The sequence below is a fragment of the Macrobrachium nipponense genome, chromosome 7 (genome assembly GCF_015104395.2).
Source record: "Macrobrachium nipponense isolate FS-2020 chromosome 7, ASM1510439v2, whole genome shotgun sequence".
Classification (NCBI taxonomy): domain Eukaryota; kingdom Metazoa; phylum Arthropoda; class Malacostraca; order Decapoda; family Palaemonidae; genus Macrobrachium; species Macrobrachium nipponense.
Window position 1 is genome coordinate 39957051 of NC_061109.1, and position 18510 is coordinate 39975560.

At 35.3% G+C, this 18510-nt stretch overlaps 1 protein-coding gene across 1 annotated transcript in view; it reads right to left on the reverse strand.

Annotated features, from left to right (window-relative positions):
- LOC135217078 (uncharacterized) overlaps nucleotides 1-18510 on the reverse strand; it is a 399671-nt gene that overhangs the window by 278672 nt on the left and 102489 nt on the right. The window contains 1 exon segment of the mRNA XM_064252763.1: nucleotides 8463-8510. Within this exon segment, the coding sequence (XP_064108833.1) occupies nucleotides 8463-8510 (48 nt within the window).

Consider the following 18510-nt stretch of genomic DNA (forward strand, 5'->3'; position numbering starts at 1 on the left):
CGTGAAAACAAGCACTCATAAACCATCATTACATTCAGGCAACACATTCATAAACTCTAAGTGGAAACAAAAGCACAGTATCCTACACACGACTGACCGAGTGCGAGACGGGTTCTGGGCAGACATGACGAAAATAAAGATTGGTCCGTAGAAAGCTTCGGAGCAGACGTCTGATAAAAAAAAAGAAAAAAAAAGCCTGATTGACACCCGCACAGGTAGCAACAAAACAAGATCATGAGGTGTCTACGGAGCCTGGTGCAAGACCTTGCTTACTTATCAGTTCCTCAAGATTTCTTCGACCGATTCAAACTTACTGCAAGTCACAGAGACGAGGAAGATATGCACAAGAGTGCAATGAGCAGGCATGAGCAGCACAAAGTTAAATAATAATGATTATTATTATTATTATATTATTATTATTATTATTATTCAGTAGATGAACCGTATTCATAAAGAACAAGCCCACAAAATGGGCCATTAAATTGAAATTCAAGTTTTCAAGGAATATGGTGCTCATTAGGAAGGAAGTAAGGGAAGGTAAGAGAGAGAGAGAGAGAGAGAGAGAGAGAGAGAGAGAGAGAGAGAGAGAGAGATCTCGCATATCAAAAAGAAAAAATATAAATAAATAGATAGATAAAAATGTATCAAAATGCAAGGAGAATAGCATCAGGGTGGTAATGCGTTGCATCTTCGCTTGAACTTGCGAAGTAGTAATTGCACGACATCTCTGGAGCCCTTTCTATGACTGAATGGCATTGTGGTTCTTCCTTTTCTTTTTGAATAGACACGGACATGACTCCGTGCATGGTTTCACTCTTATCCTTCGCTACTACATCCCATCCATTCCGGGTTTTGTGGGTTAGTGGGACCTATTTCAAACTGCTTCCATTGAATCGCTGCAACGGTCAATAATTCTACTGCGTGTTCTGAGTCAAAGAGATCTGTCTTTCTTATATCTCCGCCTAATATCTTGGCTCAGTTGCCAGGTATCACTTGCTTTTAAGAATACCTATCGTCTCAAAGCAAACGGAGATACTGGAACTATTATTAATGCCGTACTATTTTTATCCGTTCGCTTTTTCTCCTCGTAAGTGATTACTCTAGAACGAATTATTATTATTATTATTATTATTATTATTATTATTATTATTATTATTATTATTATTATTATTATTATTATTATTATTATTATTATTATTATTATTATTAGAGCAGGAGCACGTTCTGCGATAAAACTAAAACTTAAAACTGGACATTACAATATTCCAGAAGAGACGCCACTACTGCTAGGACTGCTTAAGACTACACAATCACAAACTATAAAATATATATTCAGGGATAATGCAATACGCACAGAAGCTCATGTCTAAATACTGCAGTACTAACTCGACCCAAAATAAGGTTTTGCACGTAAAAAGACCTTGGACAAGCAAATGGACACTGAATGGTTAAACCATGGGGGAAATTTAAATGAACTTGATACAAATACATAAAATGGGTTTACTTATTGTTAATAATAAGCAATATCAACTAAGGGGGAGAGAGTGGCTTTAGAAAAACAGACATTATAGGTACTATGGTAACCTTCTAAGCGATTCATCACAAAACCCTCATAAGCAAACAAGGCCTTGTCAATAACACGTCTGACCCCTACGTACAGTTAGTTATAAAAAATAAAGTTAGAAGTAAAAAATAATCAAGTTATATATTATACATGTTAAAAATAAATCAACTTTTAAATGACCTAACGTCGGCCTTTTCAGCAGCACGTCTACCCCATTACATATATCTAGTTGGAAGAGAAATGAGGCCCATCAAATTTAAAACAGAAAAGAATACCATAAAACTCCATTCCTCAATTATGGGAGAGACAGCTTGCGTGCAACAGGTTACAAGGAACCGAAAGAGTAAAGATTGGAGGTGGGAAGGGATGAGTAAACCAGGAAGAGGGTAAGAGATTAGAAGAGGATGGGGAAGGGGAAGGAAAATGGGGAGTGGGGAGGGGTGGGGGAGGGGAGGGGTTGTCTTCCATAGACCTTTCCATTTCTCAGCTTCAGAGGTAAAATTCCTCCCTCTTCAGCCAAGTACCCGAGAATAAGAAAGTGTTATTTGCATAACAATGGCCTCAACCAGCCGCACATAACGTCTTTCTAGCTAGCTAATCTCTCTCTCTCTCTCTCTCTCTCTCTCTCCTCTCTCTCTCTCTTTATGAACTACAATCTAAATCACTTCGCTTGACCTCTTGCTATCAGTGAAGTCATCTCATTCGTATTTCGTAATCATATTTTTTTTTATTCGTTGCTCACAGAATCGGGAAACAGGTCTAGTGCTTATTACGTTGACGAAATGAAAAATAAACGAAAAAATATAAATGAAAACAAAACAAAATGCCGCTTATCGTTGGCAGAATGAATATGAAAAACAGAACACCTGAAAACGAATTTACATAAAAAGAAATTACACTCCACATCTATCAGTACTGCGTTTACTAATAATTACATTTTCCTTAATAGAGAAAAAATTATGAACATGATGATGATAATAATAATAATACCGCTATTATTATTATTATTATTAACATTATTATTATCATCATCATGATCATCATCATTCAGTAAATGAACCCAATTCATATAGAACAAGCCCACAGGAGCCACTGACTTGAAATTCAATCATCCAAAGAATATGGTGTTCATTAGGAAGAAGTAGGAGGAGATAAAGAGAAATACAGAGAAGAGATCCCACTTATTTAAAGAATAATAATAATAAATAGATAAAAAAAATGATTAAAAACCAAGGAGAATAGTATTAAGGTAGTTAGGCATTACATTCTCGCTCGAATTTCCAAAGTTCCAACTGCAAAACATCCTCTGGGAGGCTGCTCCACAGTCCAACGGTGTGAGGAATAAAGGACCCCTGGAACTGAGTAGTAATAGTAGTAGTTAATAATACTATAAACTGTTTACGTTAAAGCCACAGCGGCTGAAATTCATCTCCGTCAGAATTCTCATTCAGTGACACAACTTGCAACAAAAGGCTGAACATGTCTGAGCCCGAGAGACTGAAAGGTAAGCAAACCCCTCTCGCCGAAGTGGCCCAAAACACAAACTCCTCCGAAGCTGGAAACATCACAACTCGATGCCAGTAATTGCTGCATCTGGTGCTTCCGTTCCACTCTAAACCCCGTGGTCAGCGCCACCGCTGGGTCGCGGATAATGAGGCATGAGGTGACGACACCTGCCGGAGACGGCAGGGAACACGCCCCCCCCCGTTCTCTATAAAACCTTGTTGTCTTCGATTTTAGATTTTCTTTGGAAAATTAAATTTTAAACAACTATGATATATTTACACGCATACATATATATATATATATATTATATATATATATATATATATATATATATATTTATATTTATATTATATATATATATATATGTGTGTGTGTGTGTGTGTGTGTGTGTGTGTAAATATATTATATATACATATATGAGAGAGAGAGAGAGAGAGAGAGAGAGAGAGAGAGAGAGAGTTGTATAAGAAACTAAACTTTTCCAGACTACATAATAATAGTTTTGGTACAATGCTATGCTGAAGAATAATTTGTGCACGAAGGAATTTCTCAATTAATAATAATAATAATAATAATAATAATAATAATAATAATATAATAATAATATAATAATAATAATAATAAAACAGTCATTTCCTGAAAAATAATGCAGATACCGTCTTATAACGTTATTTGTTGTTTCCTGTTCTTTAGTTATATGGATATTTTCTTCTTCATTGTATCTTGTCTCTTCATGCTTACAAGTATGTTACTATGTCTATAAATATGTTAAGAATTTTAACAGAGGCTTCTAGAAACTTTTGAGAAAACATACTGATTCTTTTCTAAGTCTCTTTTTAAATGAGATTGTAAAAATATTCAATTTACAATGCATTCATGTAAAAAACAAAATCACATAAAGAGGATACATATACATGTAAAGTATATGGGCCCTTGTTTCTTATAATCAGTTGAATGCATTACGTTCCTGGTTTTCCCTGTACCGAAAACAGTTTTCACTATCCTAATAGTGCAAACATTCTATTGGAAGAAGGGATTCCACTTTCCTAATAGTGCAAACATTCTATTGGAAGAAGGGATTCCATTTTCCTAATAGTGCAAACATTCTATTGGAAGAAGGGATTCCACTAAGGATCCTAATAAAGTCTAAACATTCAACCGGAAGAAGCGATTTCTTTAGGGAAAATAGAAAGCCTCGATCCACAATACAATTACAGCTGGGTGAGCTTCAATTCAGACAAACAGAAAGACTGAAACGAGATGAAAATGAAAACAATGAAAAATTGCCCCCACACAGCAACTTGTATGCTGATCTAACAAGTCGTCACTTCTGCACATCTGACTGACAAAGGCTTTTGTCTGATGAGTATTTTTGCTCTTTCTACTGCAATCAGTGCTTCGACACATGATTTTTCTTAACAGTTTACCTTCCCTTCAACTCGACCCATTCACACCTAACGCAATACCTCCAGCGCAGATGATTCATGTCAATGCGAAGTTAGCTTACACTAATCAGTCAATCATCTCGCTGTTCCTATAGAAGATTCACATCAACCGTGCATCTGATGTCTAGGTCAGTCCCTTACGACGCTCCTGATTGGCTGATGATAAGCCGATCACAGGGCTGGAAACCCAGTCTCTCTCAAGAGTTCACATAAGCATGATGTATGTTCCACCTCTCCTGAAGGATAATTTTGAAAGACATCTACTTCAGGAGAGGTGGAATATACATCCTACCTATGTGATCTCTCTCGATACTGAAAGTTTCCAGCCCTGTGATTGGCTTATCAACAGCCAATCAGGAGAGTCGTAAGGGACGGGCCTAGACATCAGATGCACGGTTTTTGTGAATCTACTATAGTAGACTTCATGCACAAACCTCGTTACAAGATAGCCATGACCCTCTATACTACAAACCCTTATCCCTACATACCTAACCACTTCTAACTTCATTTTCAATTACTGACATAACGAGATTCTCACATTCGCCTTCAGTGGGTTCATACGATTAGATTTCCGGCATCATTCCGTTAATTCTGAACTAAAGCTGGGATTCTGTAAAGGTCAAAGTTGAAGTATAGTACGAGAGGAGTTGTAGCACAAGCAAAAACATACCCGGTTTTAGTTTTTCCTTCAATATTGTCTACTTGACGCTATGTTTACTTGCATGATGGTCAGAGGTACCAGGATATACTCTTGTGCACCATGATAACTAATCATCCGTTCCTGCGTTTCTCAACTCAAACAGACGAGGACTCTTCACTACCATTCTGTCTGCTAGTACATTTTCATATACTTCTACTGTGATTTTTAATTGCCCTTCAGTTGTGTTTTCATTGCTCTGTGGAAGTCTTTTCTCTTTCTACAAAATACACATGCATACACATATTATATAAATATATACATATATATAATAACTAAAATGCAAAATGTGAAACCAGCCTTTATAAAATCATCTCCCACCTCATCATCTATACGAATTACTAAATATCTTTAGCTTCCTCCAACACATGAAAAAAGAAAAATAATACATAAAAAAGCAAAATTATATATAAGTCTAATTACAACTAGAAACCATTTCAACACAGACTTATAGTTTCTTTGTCTAATTAATACAGAGAGAGAGAGAGAGAGAGAGAGAGAGAGAGAGAGAGAGAGAGAGAGAGAAATGTTATGGTTACTGAGTTTGTAAAGCATTAGGACACGAAGAGTATACAGAACGCGCAATAAAGAGGGAGAATTTATTTGTAAACCGTCGAGGGGCAGAGCCTAAGGGCCTTGTTAGTTTTTATCTTTTGCCTAGGCCTATAATGACCGGACAAAGCTCTTCCTAACTCGGTCGCGGCCATCCATCGTAACCCCAGAGACACAAGGTTGAAAAACAATCTCGCAAATACCTCCATTCAAAGAGGGCCTATTGTAACAGCACGGGACAAGCTTTCAACAAATTCATACAGTATTATTATCGACAGCAACCCCCAACTCAACATCCCCCCTCGACCAACAATCTCTCTCTCTCTCTCTTCTTGACTCAAACTAAAGGTAATTACTATTCCCCCGGCAACCTGGAGGGACTCCAACCATGAACTTGACTTTCACTCCAAAAGGGAATTCAAATCCGTTGTTATTATCGCACGAAATTGCCGGTTGCTGCTGCTGCCTCTTCGGTACTGCCCTGCCAGACGTCCGATGCCCCGGGTCTCGTCTACTGACTGGTCTTCTCTGGTAGAACGAAGACTCGTCCTTTGATATCGTTATTTCTGGGCTACATTAAAGATAGTTTCGCAGTCTCGGAAACGTGTAAGACCATATTTAATGTCAGTATAAAAGGTATTCTGTATGAACAAAAAATATTAGTTTACTCATTTCTTTGGGGTTTCATGTTAAGGCCGATCAAGCGATTTTTTACTGATTTCATAAAGAGAACGATTTGCAAAACTTAGTAAGTTATTTGCTGCAGTATTAAACGAGTTCTTCAAAATGACGCGGATGCTGACCTTACAAGATCCCAGTGTTACAACAGAATTGGAGAAGATAAAAAAATATCTTTGCAATATTCTTGATTCAGTCAACTCATGATATTGTGCCGAGTTTACATTTTGAATAATCTCACAGCTCCTTTCCCAGTCCATGTAAGGTCACTTGCTTTTACTATATGGCATCGTCAACTGAACAGCGAAATAGACTAACAGCATTCACTTGTCCACACTTCTATTTCTACAAGAGATAGGAAGGGTGGGGAAGGGGGTTTCTCCCAACACGAACTCTTATGTCCGATGAACAAAAACAAGACGTTTAGATTATGCTTTAATGCATGCCGCTGAGAGAGAGAGAGAGAGAGAGAGAGAGAGAGAGAGAGAGAGAGAGAGAGCACAATAATGTAATGCCACTGGAAGCATATTGCAAGGCATTCGTTTGTGTGTGTGCGTGTAAGTCTTCCAATTCTATTGCCATAACTACTTAACAAAAAATTCTTCAGTGTACCTTCTGCACTCACAGTTTTCATTAAATTTTTATTTCTATAGCTGCAATAAATGGACTTTCTATCTATTATCCCAATTATTATTCCTTCATTTAATTATAATTTCAATGATCTGTCAATCTTTGTCTATGCCATCAATAATTAACTTTGAAATCTCTCTCTCTCTCTCTCTCCTCTCTCTCTCTCTCTCTCTCTCTTATCAAACAAGTCACCAACCTCTGCCAGGCATCAAGAGAAAAAATCGAGAGGGGGCATGGGCAGGGTGACGGGCATGGAGAGCTGATGCCCATCTATCAAGAGAAAAGGAGAGAAATCCTCTGGACAGCTGTGTGTCTAAATGAACTTTTTAAGTCGCTCTGCACAAACTGTTGAAGAAATACCATCAACAAATTCTTCCTAATTCTGAAAGCCTCGTTTCACATTCTGTGCTTGCAAACGGCCAGGTGTTGACCAAAAGGTGAAAATGGGGACAAGAATGTGTGTGTGTGCGTGCGTCTGTTCACGTGAGTGTGTGTGTGTGTATATGTGTGTGAGTTTGCCGTCAGTTTCTCACCGGGGAAAGTGGCTGGTTCGAGCAACCTGTTTGAACGCTGCTAACATGAGAGTGCTTATGTTCCTTCAGAGCTTTTGTTGTGGGTATGAGCACGTTTATATCTGAGTGCAATGTGCGTGTGTTGTTGAGAGAAACGCGCGTGCATGGGTAATATTTTGAGTGCACTTTATCTTTGACTTATGATTACCAGCATGTTGATGTAAGTAAATGTATATGTATAAACGTGTGAGAGAATGCGTAACCATGTCAACGATCACGCAAGTAGGTGATTAGGCAGATAGCATTATGTGTGACCCTGTCACGGTACTAAAAATCAACCAATTACGAACTGATAGTTAATATCCTCGAGCAAAATTAGAGTTGCGTTTGAATATGAACACAAGTGTAATGGACGACCTTCGTAACTGAGTTAACGGGTATATAAATATTCACAAATCGACAGTTTAAATTCAAAGTTGATACAAATGTCTTAAAATTTCTCCATTTAATTTCACGTATACTTTCACATCCTAATGTCAGTATTCTCCCCTTTATGATACACGTTAATAGAGTTCCATTACAAGACCGTAGGAAATGCATGTGAGACTGTAATACGTGTAGTAAGTAAAAACAAATGCCATAAACTCAAATAAAATTAACGCCATTCCTAAAAACATAAACACAATTTAAGAATGCTTTAAAAAAAGTTAATACAGTGGCATTACAGTACTGTATTAAACACGTAGTAAGTACGTGTGGTAAATAAGAAAAAATGCCCAAACATATCACTACATAAATCATGACAATGTCAAAAATACTTACACAAATAACAGTAACATCACAGATACATAAATGGCAGCAATGCAATTGTTACTCACCGATTGTTTGCGGCCATCTTCGCTCCGGTCATTGCTGAGTTCTCTTTGCTGTCAAAGGAAGTAAAGACAATGTCAAACACAATCTGAAGATGCCAAGAGTGGAAAGTATACAGCTCTAATTATGTCATCATTTCAGTGGGTTACAAATATTTACTGAATTAAAGACAAATCGTAATTACTATTAAATATTTTCGATTCTTTTTCGTTGAGGCTCATTTGTTTTTTTGCCAGGTGGTCTTTACGTAAGAAAACTCATCAGTAAGAAGGAATTAATCTGACCGTTATGTCAACTATTTTTAAAAATTTCATTTACCTGCAAAATACCTTGAAAAGAAAGGCGCTCCAGGAATTTATCTTATTACTATCGAGAGGTTATATCATGTTATACGTTATCAAGGCTTGAATAATGAAGAGAAGACTATATATATATATATAGATATATATATATATATGATATATATCTATATATATATATACTATATATATATATATATATATCATATATATATTATATAATATTATATATATTACTATATATACATACACACACACACATATATATATATATATATAATATATATATATAATATATACATACATATATATCTATATATATATATATATATATATATAATATAATATTCATATCTTAATATGTTAAAGAAAAATAGAGAATTACGTCACCTAATTAACCATGTATAATTACATTAATTCTGCACAAGCGTTGAAACGAGCCACAGGAAAATCTTCACCAAACAACAAGAGAGGTTTCCTAATCAATCCTGCAAGTTGAGGACGTGCTTTCATGTTCGGAGAAGGAAACTTTCTATTCTGCTAATAAGACAATTCTGAGGCATTATTCAACTCGACCTTTATCTATATTCACCATTTGTCTCTCAACAGGATACCCACTTCGAACTTTATTCACTTAAACCATTATTAATGTTCTGCGTTCACACTTGGAGATATACTATATTCATTTAAAACGGTTTTTTCTCCTTAGAGTATGACTTATTTTAAGCATTTTCAGATTTATTTTTACTTATTTTATAATATTCAGCATTAATACTATACATTCTACAATCCATTGCTTTTAAATTCTATTTGAATAATTGTTCATCGCAAGCAGCGTTTTGGTTTCATGCAAAACCAAATCTAATCAATCATCCCTCGTGCAGTCTTATTGTGATCAATCACGGATGATTAGTCATCACTATAATCACAATTATTCGCCGAGACTGACTTTGCAAAAGACATTGCAACAATGCGAGAGTAGGTCATATTTTATCGATGGCTAAATGGTTATTAGCAAATAAATCATATGTCACCTGACTAATAAAGATGTTTCGATGACTGGAATGCCTTGCAACATATTTGACATTTAGGAGAGAGAGAGAGAGAGAGAGAGAGAGAGAGAGAGAGAGAGAGAGAGAGAGAGAGAGAGAGAGAGAGAGAGAGAGAGAGAGAGAGAGTCTTTAAGATGAATTTTTGACCTGTAGAAACAAGTTTTTAGATGGCTTCCTTGCACCAATGGAAAACGATTTATCCAATGCAAATTAATGTCAACCACGAAAACATCTATGGCAGATCCAGATTTATTTTATATTTTAATCTAAACATCGTTCGTATGAAATTCTCTTGGTGGATCTATATATATATATATATATATATATATTATATATATATATATATATATATGTGATGTGTGTGTGTGTGTGTGTGTGTGTAAAAGTGTAAAAGTGTAAATATATATATATATACACACATGTATATATATATACCACACTTTTACACACACACACACACACACACATATATATATATATATATATATATATATATATATATATGTATATTATATATATATATATAATATACATATATATACGTGTGTGTGTAAAAGTGTATATATATACACACATGTATATACTATATATATATATATATATATATATATATATATATATATATATACATACTATTATTGTTGGAATGAAAAATCATGAAAACAATATACATGAAAGCAAAATCAACCCCTGACGCAACATATCAGCTGTTCCTGAGATGGACGAAAATGCCAAAAGGACATACTAAGCTTCGACCTGCTTGACCTCAAGAGCCTACTGACCTCGAACCCCGAACCCAGTCAACTTTTACTGCTAACCATTCCGTAGAATACTTGTACACAGGTCCTCCAATGCTTGTAAGTTATTCTAGTGATAATATTGGTTCGATTTTAACAAACATTCCTCTCTCTCTCTCTCTCTCTCTCTCTCTCTCTCTCTCTCTCTCCTCTCTCTCTCTCTGCCAAACGTGTGCACTTAGTTTACCATTTTACAATATCATCAGTAAAATATCTCTCTCTCTCTCTCTCTCTCTCTCTCTCTCTCGGTATATGGCAACCTCTGCCAAATGTATGCACTTAGTTTACCGTTTCACAATATCACCAGTGAAATCTCTCGCTCTCTCTCTCTCTAGTCAAATGGCAACCTCTACCACATGTCATACTTATATTACCATTTTAATATATTAACGGTGAAATCTCTCTCTCTCTCTCTCTCTCTCTCTCTCTCTCTCTCTCTCTCTCTCTCTCTCTCTCTCTCTCTCTCTCCTGACCAATTAGCTGCTAGCTTACACATAATGAATCCGTAATACATCAAAGTAAATGAATTTAGTTTGCAACGTTCAACAGAACTATCAATACATAGGCTATGATATATTGCAAAACTGACACAATGCATGTTGGCCAGTGTAACCTTGTTACTTAATTCAGAATAATAACATTTTAGGAAATACATCTCCACATTAAGCTAACTTCACCAAGATCACAAATTACAAACAGGAAATCGATTTACTTCACGGAATCTCAAGACCTTGAACATTCAGCGTAATTGTTACCTAATTACATTAGTCTATAAGCTAATAAGAAGAAATCTTGCTGACTTGAAAATTCCAGGCTTGGGTGCATGGATTGATGGATGCATGGATGGATGGATGGTATAAATAAACGTTCAAAACCCTTGGGACAAGAAGGCCGTTCTCACTGGAGCGGTTCCACCATATAAGAAATGGTAAAAACCTGTTATGTTCTATCATTGTTTTACTATGTACATGAAAACTTTGCTTCAATCTCTCTCTCTCTCTCTCTCTCTCTCTCTCTCTCTCTCTCTCTCTCTCCACAGAAACTGAAGGAGTACGAGGCTACGAATCGAGTGATGACTAAAACTTTTGAGTCGCAAGGATTTGTTGGGCAATGATAATTATAAAGATAATTTTTGTTGACATATATAGTAGATATTATATATATTATATATATATATATATATATATATATATATATATATATATAATATATATATATATATCTACTCCAAGGAGGGACTGGCCTCAGAAGGGTACAGACTATTGACAACCAGTTTCTGAACAAATCTCAACTGGGCTGGAGCAATCAGCATAGGTAATATCTCTCTCTCTCACTCTCTCTCTCTCTCTCTCTCTCTCTCTCTCTCTCTCTCTATATATATATTATATAGGTTATGATATATATATATATATATTATATAATATATATATCTTATGTATAATATATAATATATATATTTAGAATATATACAATTACACACACACACACACACACACACACATATATATATATAAATATATTAAATATATATATATATTATAATATATATATTAATAAATAATAATATATATATATATATAATTATATAAATATATACGAGCCTGTGAATGGCCGTAGTCTTACGTAATAGGATCCAAATTATCCATCATTATGGAATAGTTTAGATGGTCTGAAGCGTAGACTAATGACCAATGAATGCTGGCGCTATCGCACACCCTCCCCCCTCCCCGTACAAGAAACATTTAAAGAATAACGAAATATTTCGACTTCTATAAATCTATAACGCTGACCTCAGCAAATGTCCTCTGTCTACCTGTATATTTTCAGATTATCTACATTTTCTCGCAAATAATCAAGTAATCGAAATACTCTCAAGGGCGCATTTGAATACCAAGAAAATTCATCATTTTCTTTTTTCTTAGGAATTGTGACCTTACCTTGTGCGGACATATTACGTGACGTGTAAAAATTCTCAGGGATAACTTTACAACAAGGAGAGAGAGAGAGAGAGAGAGAGAGAGAGAGAGAGAGAGAGAGAGAGAGAGAGAGAGAGAGAGAGAGTGCATGCGCAATGCTCTCTCAGCATCTAAGTAGGGTAAAATCTTGTCCAGGCACAGGCAAAATATTAATAAGTAGACGCCAAAGTGACATTGGATGACCAGCGATAGAGGATTACGTCAGCATTTTTCGTTAATATATAGATTTTGAAACTAGATTCATTTTCTAAATATTCACTTGTTCTAAGCAAACGGCCATACCATGTAATAAATTTTTCGACTGATTTCTTGGTTAGAAGCAATAGGCTAAATACGTTTTTAAAGATAAATTAGAAAATCTAATCTAACTAGCAACGTTACCCTAATTTCAAAATAAGCATTAATAGAAAAAAAAAGAATCCAGCAGACATATCATATAGTTTCAGCTTTAAATTAAAACTACATGGCAACCCAGCTTTATGAATTTATAATATTTTGCTTCCCAACCTCGAGAAATACCATTAGGATGGTTTGCACAGGCACGTATCCTTTTATTAATGATCAGGATTACAGTGATTAATTATGCACGGAGAAGAGCGCTCAGCCTAACTTAACTACGTTGATAACAATTATCATTCCGTATTTTTGTTTCGGGCAGCCTTAATATGTTACCGAAATGAAGGTGAAATTTCAACCATCTCTGCTATGAGTTTTTGCGGCCATATCCGGTTCCTTGCTCAGATATAAGAGGGACTGAGCGCAAGGTTATCGTCCTCTTTTTAAAATAACCTGCGTTACGGACACTGGCAACAAACCTTAGTGGCTTGAAAAAAGCGGTATTATTTTTTATAAATAAAGGCCAAAAGTACAGTGACTAAATAAAAATTAATCTCGTATAAGATTTATGATGAATGGACGAGTGAATTCAATGCTGTTCAAGTAGCGATCAAATGCTGTTTTGAGCAGTGCAGCAATGCGAGTCATTTCTCAGATTACTCGAGAAATGAGATGCCTTAAAAGAATACTAATTTTGTTATTAGATACATAAGCTATAGCTGATGAAAGTTAATATGGCCTGAAAACTGCAACATGCACACGCGACACAAAAACAGAATGAGTATGAGCTAAGGTATTTCTAAACGAGAAAACATAACCGCTGCATTGAAAAAAGGATGAACAGAATTAAGCATTATTAAAAAAAAGATTCCAAAAAATTGCTAAGGTAAAACCTTGAAAGTCCTAATCCATACAAAGGGGGAGGGGGGAGGGCGGAGCATTAATTTATATCTCTTCATCGCATGCCTAATTCCTCCGCCGCTTAATCTTTCCACACACAAAAAATTACCAAAGCTTGAAAAAAAAAAAAAAAAAAAACGAGGTGTCACAGACAATACGAGAAGACGTACTTCCAATGATATCCTTTAATCATCCGCCTAATTCCTCCTTTTCTCCAGCCCCTTCAAGAACAAATTCTCGCCGTTGGGACCTTAATCCGCCAAACAGGTTCCGTCCGTAACCCATTCTGCCGAATCACCGCCTTTCCTTGTACCGTCTGACCGACAGACCGACCGCCAGCCAGCCCGCTCTGCCATCTCCAAACTTTCTCGTCTTTTTTTTTTTTTTTTTTTACGCGTTGCTTTGTTTCATATTTCCTTCTTTTGTTTGTGTGTTTTTTATTATGAGTTACTTGAGGATTTTACGTCATAATTACACGACTTAAGAGTTGTGCATTTTTTATCATCTTTTAATCGTCTTACTTTTTCTAATATTCCCGTTGAGTATTTTTTATCATGCCATAACAATTTAATTATTTTTTCTCTTAAACTTTCTAATAACTCTTTCATGCTTTGCTTTTTCATTTCATTTTATTTGCTTCCTTGACAATTCCTTCTTATCAGGGGTGTGCTGAAGAATCGCTCATAATTCTATGTTATCGTGATAATATATTTACCTGCTTTTCACATTCATCAGAAATCTCTCCCGGAATTTCTCGTCGTTATGACATCTCCTAAAATTTCATCTTCCGACAAGCGCCTCATGCTTCCTTATTTGCATATTTTGTTTTCTCTTGCTTTAACAGCACATATTTAATTATTCATCGTTGTTTTATGGCACGGTCATCATCATTATTATTTTCAAATATTTTCGTGTTCACGTGTTTATTACTTATTTTTTTTTACTTTTTCTCTTTTATTGTTAGTATTTATTAAGAATTAGCACTCACTGTAAAAACATTTATTGATGGTGATTAAAGACTTCTCTCTTCTAACACTGTTCAAGTTTATTTTGTTTATCTTTGCAGGAAAATAACAAGCGCAAGGTCAGTACCAGGAGCTTTCGTAATCATTCGCATATCTTCAAGACATATATATATATATATATATATATATATATATATATATATATATATATATATATATATATATACACATATATACATATAAAGGTTTAAGCCACGAAGGAAAGATAAGCAACGGAGTTTCTGCAAGATCTAAAGACTCAACGTCCTTTACTCAGTTTGTCTGCTGAGTAAAGGACGTTGAGTCGAAAGATCTTGCAGAAATTCTGTTGTTTATCTTTCTTTCGTGGCTTATACCTTTATTTATGGATTTATCACGTTCCAAACTTTCGTGATTCAGTTATATATGTATGGAATGTCCAAGGCCAATACTTTATTGGCCTTGAGATTGTCCCTCATTTTATCTCGGACAGTTGAGCAAGGGCTTAGAAGTAAGGTTAAGCCGCAATAAATATTCTGTAAAAACTGGGCAAACATCTAATGCAATATTCATTCATTTAAGTGAAAACAACCCCCGCATAAATTGGAATGGTAGTTCAGTAATTGCAAGGTCAAAAGATGTCTTATCACGAAATCTTTTAGAATCTGCTTTAATACAACTTACTTCTCATTGTAATTTCAACATTAGTCGTGGCCTGTTTCATTTAGACCCTTGTATCTGTAACATGTTTAAGAATGACCTCAAAGATATAATTACAGACTTAAATAAAATTTAGTTGCCGTAGAGATATCTTCGTTGTAATGTATGTTTTATATGTATTGTGAATATGTATTGTGAATATGTTTTTGTTATCCAAAGTAATGAATAGCTGTCACCTATAATCCTTTAATTGTCTTGTCCTTGTGTCTGAGATGTTTGTCTTAATCCTTTAATTGTACCCATTGTTTATGCTTGCTTGGGAAGGATACTCATCTCTCATCTTCCAAGTGTGTCGGATTCTAGTTACTAATCTCTTTATAATCCCTATCTGTCAGTTATACGACTCTTCTTGTATTGTTATTTCCTCATGTATGTCAGTTCATCTGCTAAGTAAAGGACGTTTGAACGTCGAAAGATCTCGCGGATACTCCGTTGTTTATTTTCCCTCGTGGCATATATCTTTATTTATGGATTTATCACGTTCCTAACTTTCGTGATTCAGTTATACACACACACACACACACACACACACACACACACACACACACACATATATATATTATATATTTATATATATATATATATATATATATATATATATATTTATACAATTCATATGCATATACTGTATATACATACATACGCATACACACATAAATATATATACACACATTTGTGAGAAGATATTTGCATTTGCTAACAAGAAAATTACCCTTTCTTTTAATAAATATATAATATCTAAAATCAATCCACAAGCAAAAAACTTATTAAATACGTTCCTCACATATGTATATACAATTCTTCTCAACATCCTCAAGTCAGTGATTTTTTTTCTGCAGTATTTTTTTTTTTTTTTTTTTTTTTTTAAGATTTTCCTTTTTCTTTTTCCCAGTTTTCATGAGTGCTCTCGAGTTATTTTTCAGTAAAGTTTCTGTTTTCGTAGCTTTCTTGTTTCGGTCAATGTGCTGTGTTATTTCTTGACAACATCAGAACCTTGACCATTTCGTCCCTTGATAAGATCGGTTTCACAACATCACATTTCTTATCGCGTTCCGTCTCTCCTACGCGTTTTATTTTCGTTTTTTTTCGCAGTGCAATTTCAGCTGGCAAAGGGTAAGATTGAAAAAAAAAATTTATTAATTATGTTATGCATAACAACTACATGTACTTGTCGAAACTCATTACAGAAAAGTAATACTTTATTTCTAATTTAATTCTATCTCTCATTTAATTTCTACTAAATATTTTTCCCTACGCCAACATTTTCTATCGGCACCTTCTGCTGCACCTGCATGTCTAATTAATGTCTTTAAACCATACCAAAATTTCCATCTATGTGTCTGAATATTACTTCTTATTCAAATGTTTATATTTCATCGAGATCCCTAATCGCATAAATTCTGCAATAAACCTTCTGATAAACCATCTACCATGTACTAATATTTCTAGCCAAGAATCTCAAACCAACAACACTTCAAATAATTATTTACTCCTGCAACGACATTTCTTAGAAACATTTTCCAGTGCTCGTTTCATCATTACACAAAACCTTAGTGATTGATGTTTCCCACTAAGCGTTTGAGATTCTTCGTACTTTCTCAGTGATATAAGAACAGGGATCATCTCTTGCTCAGGATATTATCAAACAACTTCCGCGCCGTGATAGTGTTCCTCAGTCACTTTTTAGGGGGCTTTCTCCTTTCAAAACTTTCCTTACCTTTTATTACTATAATACTGTTCCATCTTTCATCTTCATTTATAATAATGGCTGACTTTTATCACCAGCAATAAAAATTTTTTCCCCAACCTAAACCTTTCGCCGAAATCTATCTTTCAGCGCCTTTACCTACCCTTACTCATTTTCCTCATTTTTACCCACATTCCCCACATTTTTCTTTACTTTATTGCATTTTATTCCACCGTTTTTCCTATGTTCATCATCTTCTCCACCTCCCTACTCATCTTCACTCATTTTCTAAATTTTGTTGCATCATCAATACTACTGAGAGAGAGGAAAGTAAGCCACCGTGAGGCACAGATAATTACCACTTTCTCCACGTTCTTGTCATGCCGGCTGGACAGACTGGCAGGGGAATGGGAAACCGGAGGGGGAAGAAGGAAAAAGGGAAAGAGGAAACCAAGGGAAAAGGAAACGACGAGAAAAAAAGGCAAAAAAGTGAAAGTTACCGGAGCTCCATGTACACTGCCTACCTGAGAGCAGTCCGAGAGGAGGAACTTAAAAGTTCTTCATTGCATTTTCACTGATGTTTCCCTACCAAATCCCCCCTGCCTCCCACCCCGTCCCCTTTAAAAGTCCACTCATTAATAAATGTTTGGAGTACATCTGGTCTGTTCCAGAAGAAGAAGAAGAAGAAGAAGTAAGAGGAGATGGGTGAAGAGGAAATTGTGTCAGGAATCACTTAAAGTAACTAGTTAGTTGCAGTGATCTTTATATCAATACTTTCAGTAATTCACCTAAATTACCTTCTAATCAATTGAAACTTTGCAAATCCCTAATATGTACACACGCACACATTCACACAAGCACACATACAAACACATACAGAGAGAGAGAGAGAGAGAGAGAGAGAGAGAGAGAAAGAGCCCAAAAGGGGGGAAATGCAACTTTTTATATATCAGACTTATGAGAAAGAGAAACAAAATATGTAACCCTAGAAACATAAGTATTTTGTTACAGAAAGGCGAGGGCTCGACATATGGCAATACTCTACAACTCAAGAATACAGATTCGGAAATCTAAGTTGCCTCTGGTATCTGACAACACGTTTAATCAAGTCGTGAAATGTAAAGAACACGGATGACTAGAGAGGAAATTGTTAATTAGGCAAAATTCACTTATGTTCTTAAACATGCCCACGAACACACAAAATTGTGCAACTTTCTCAGAGAGGAAAGAGATAACTTATAATCATGTATAAAATGCGTACATGATATGAGAATCATGTTAATCGAAATGTGAAAGGAGATTC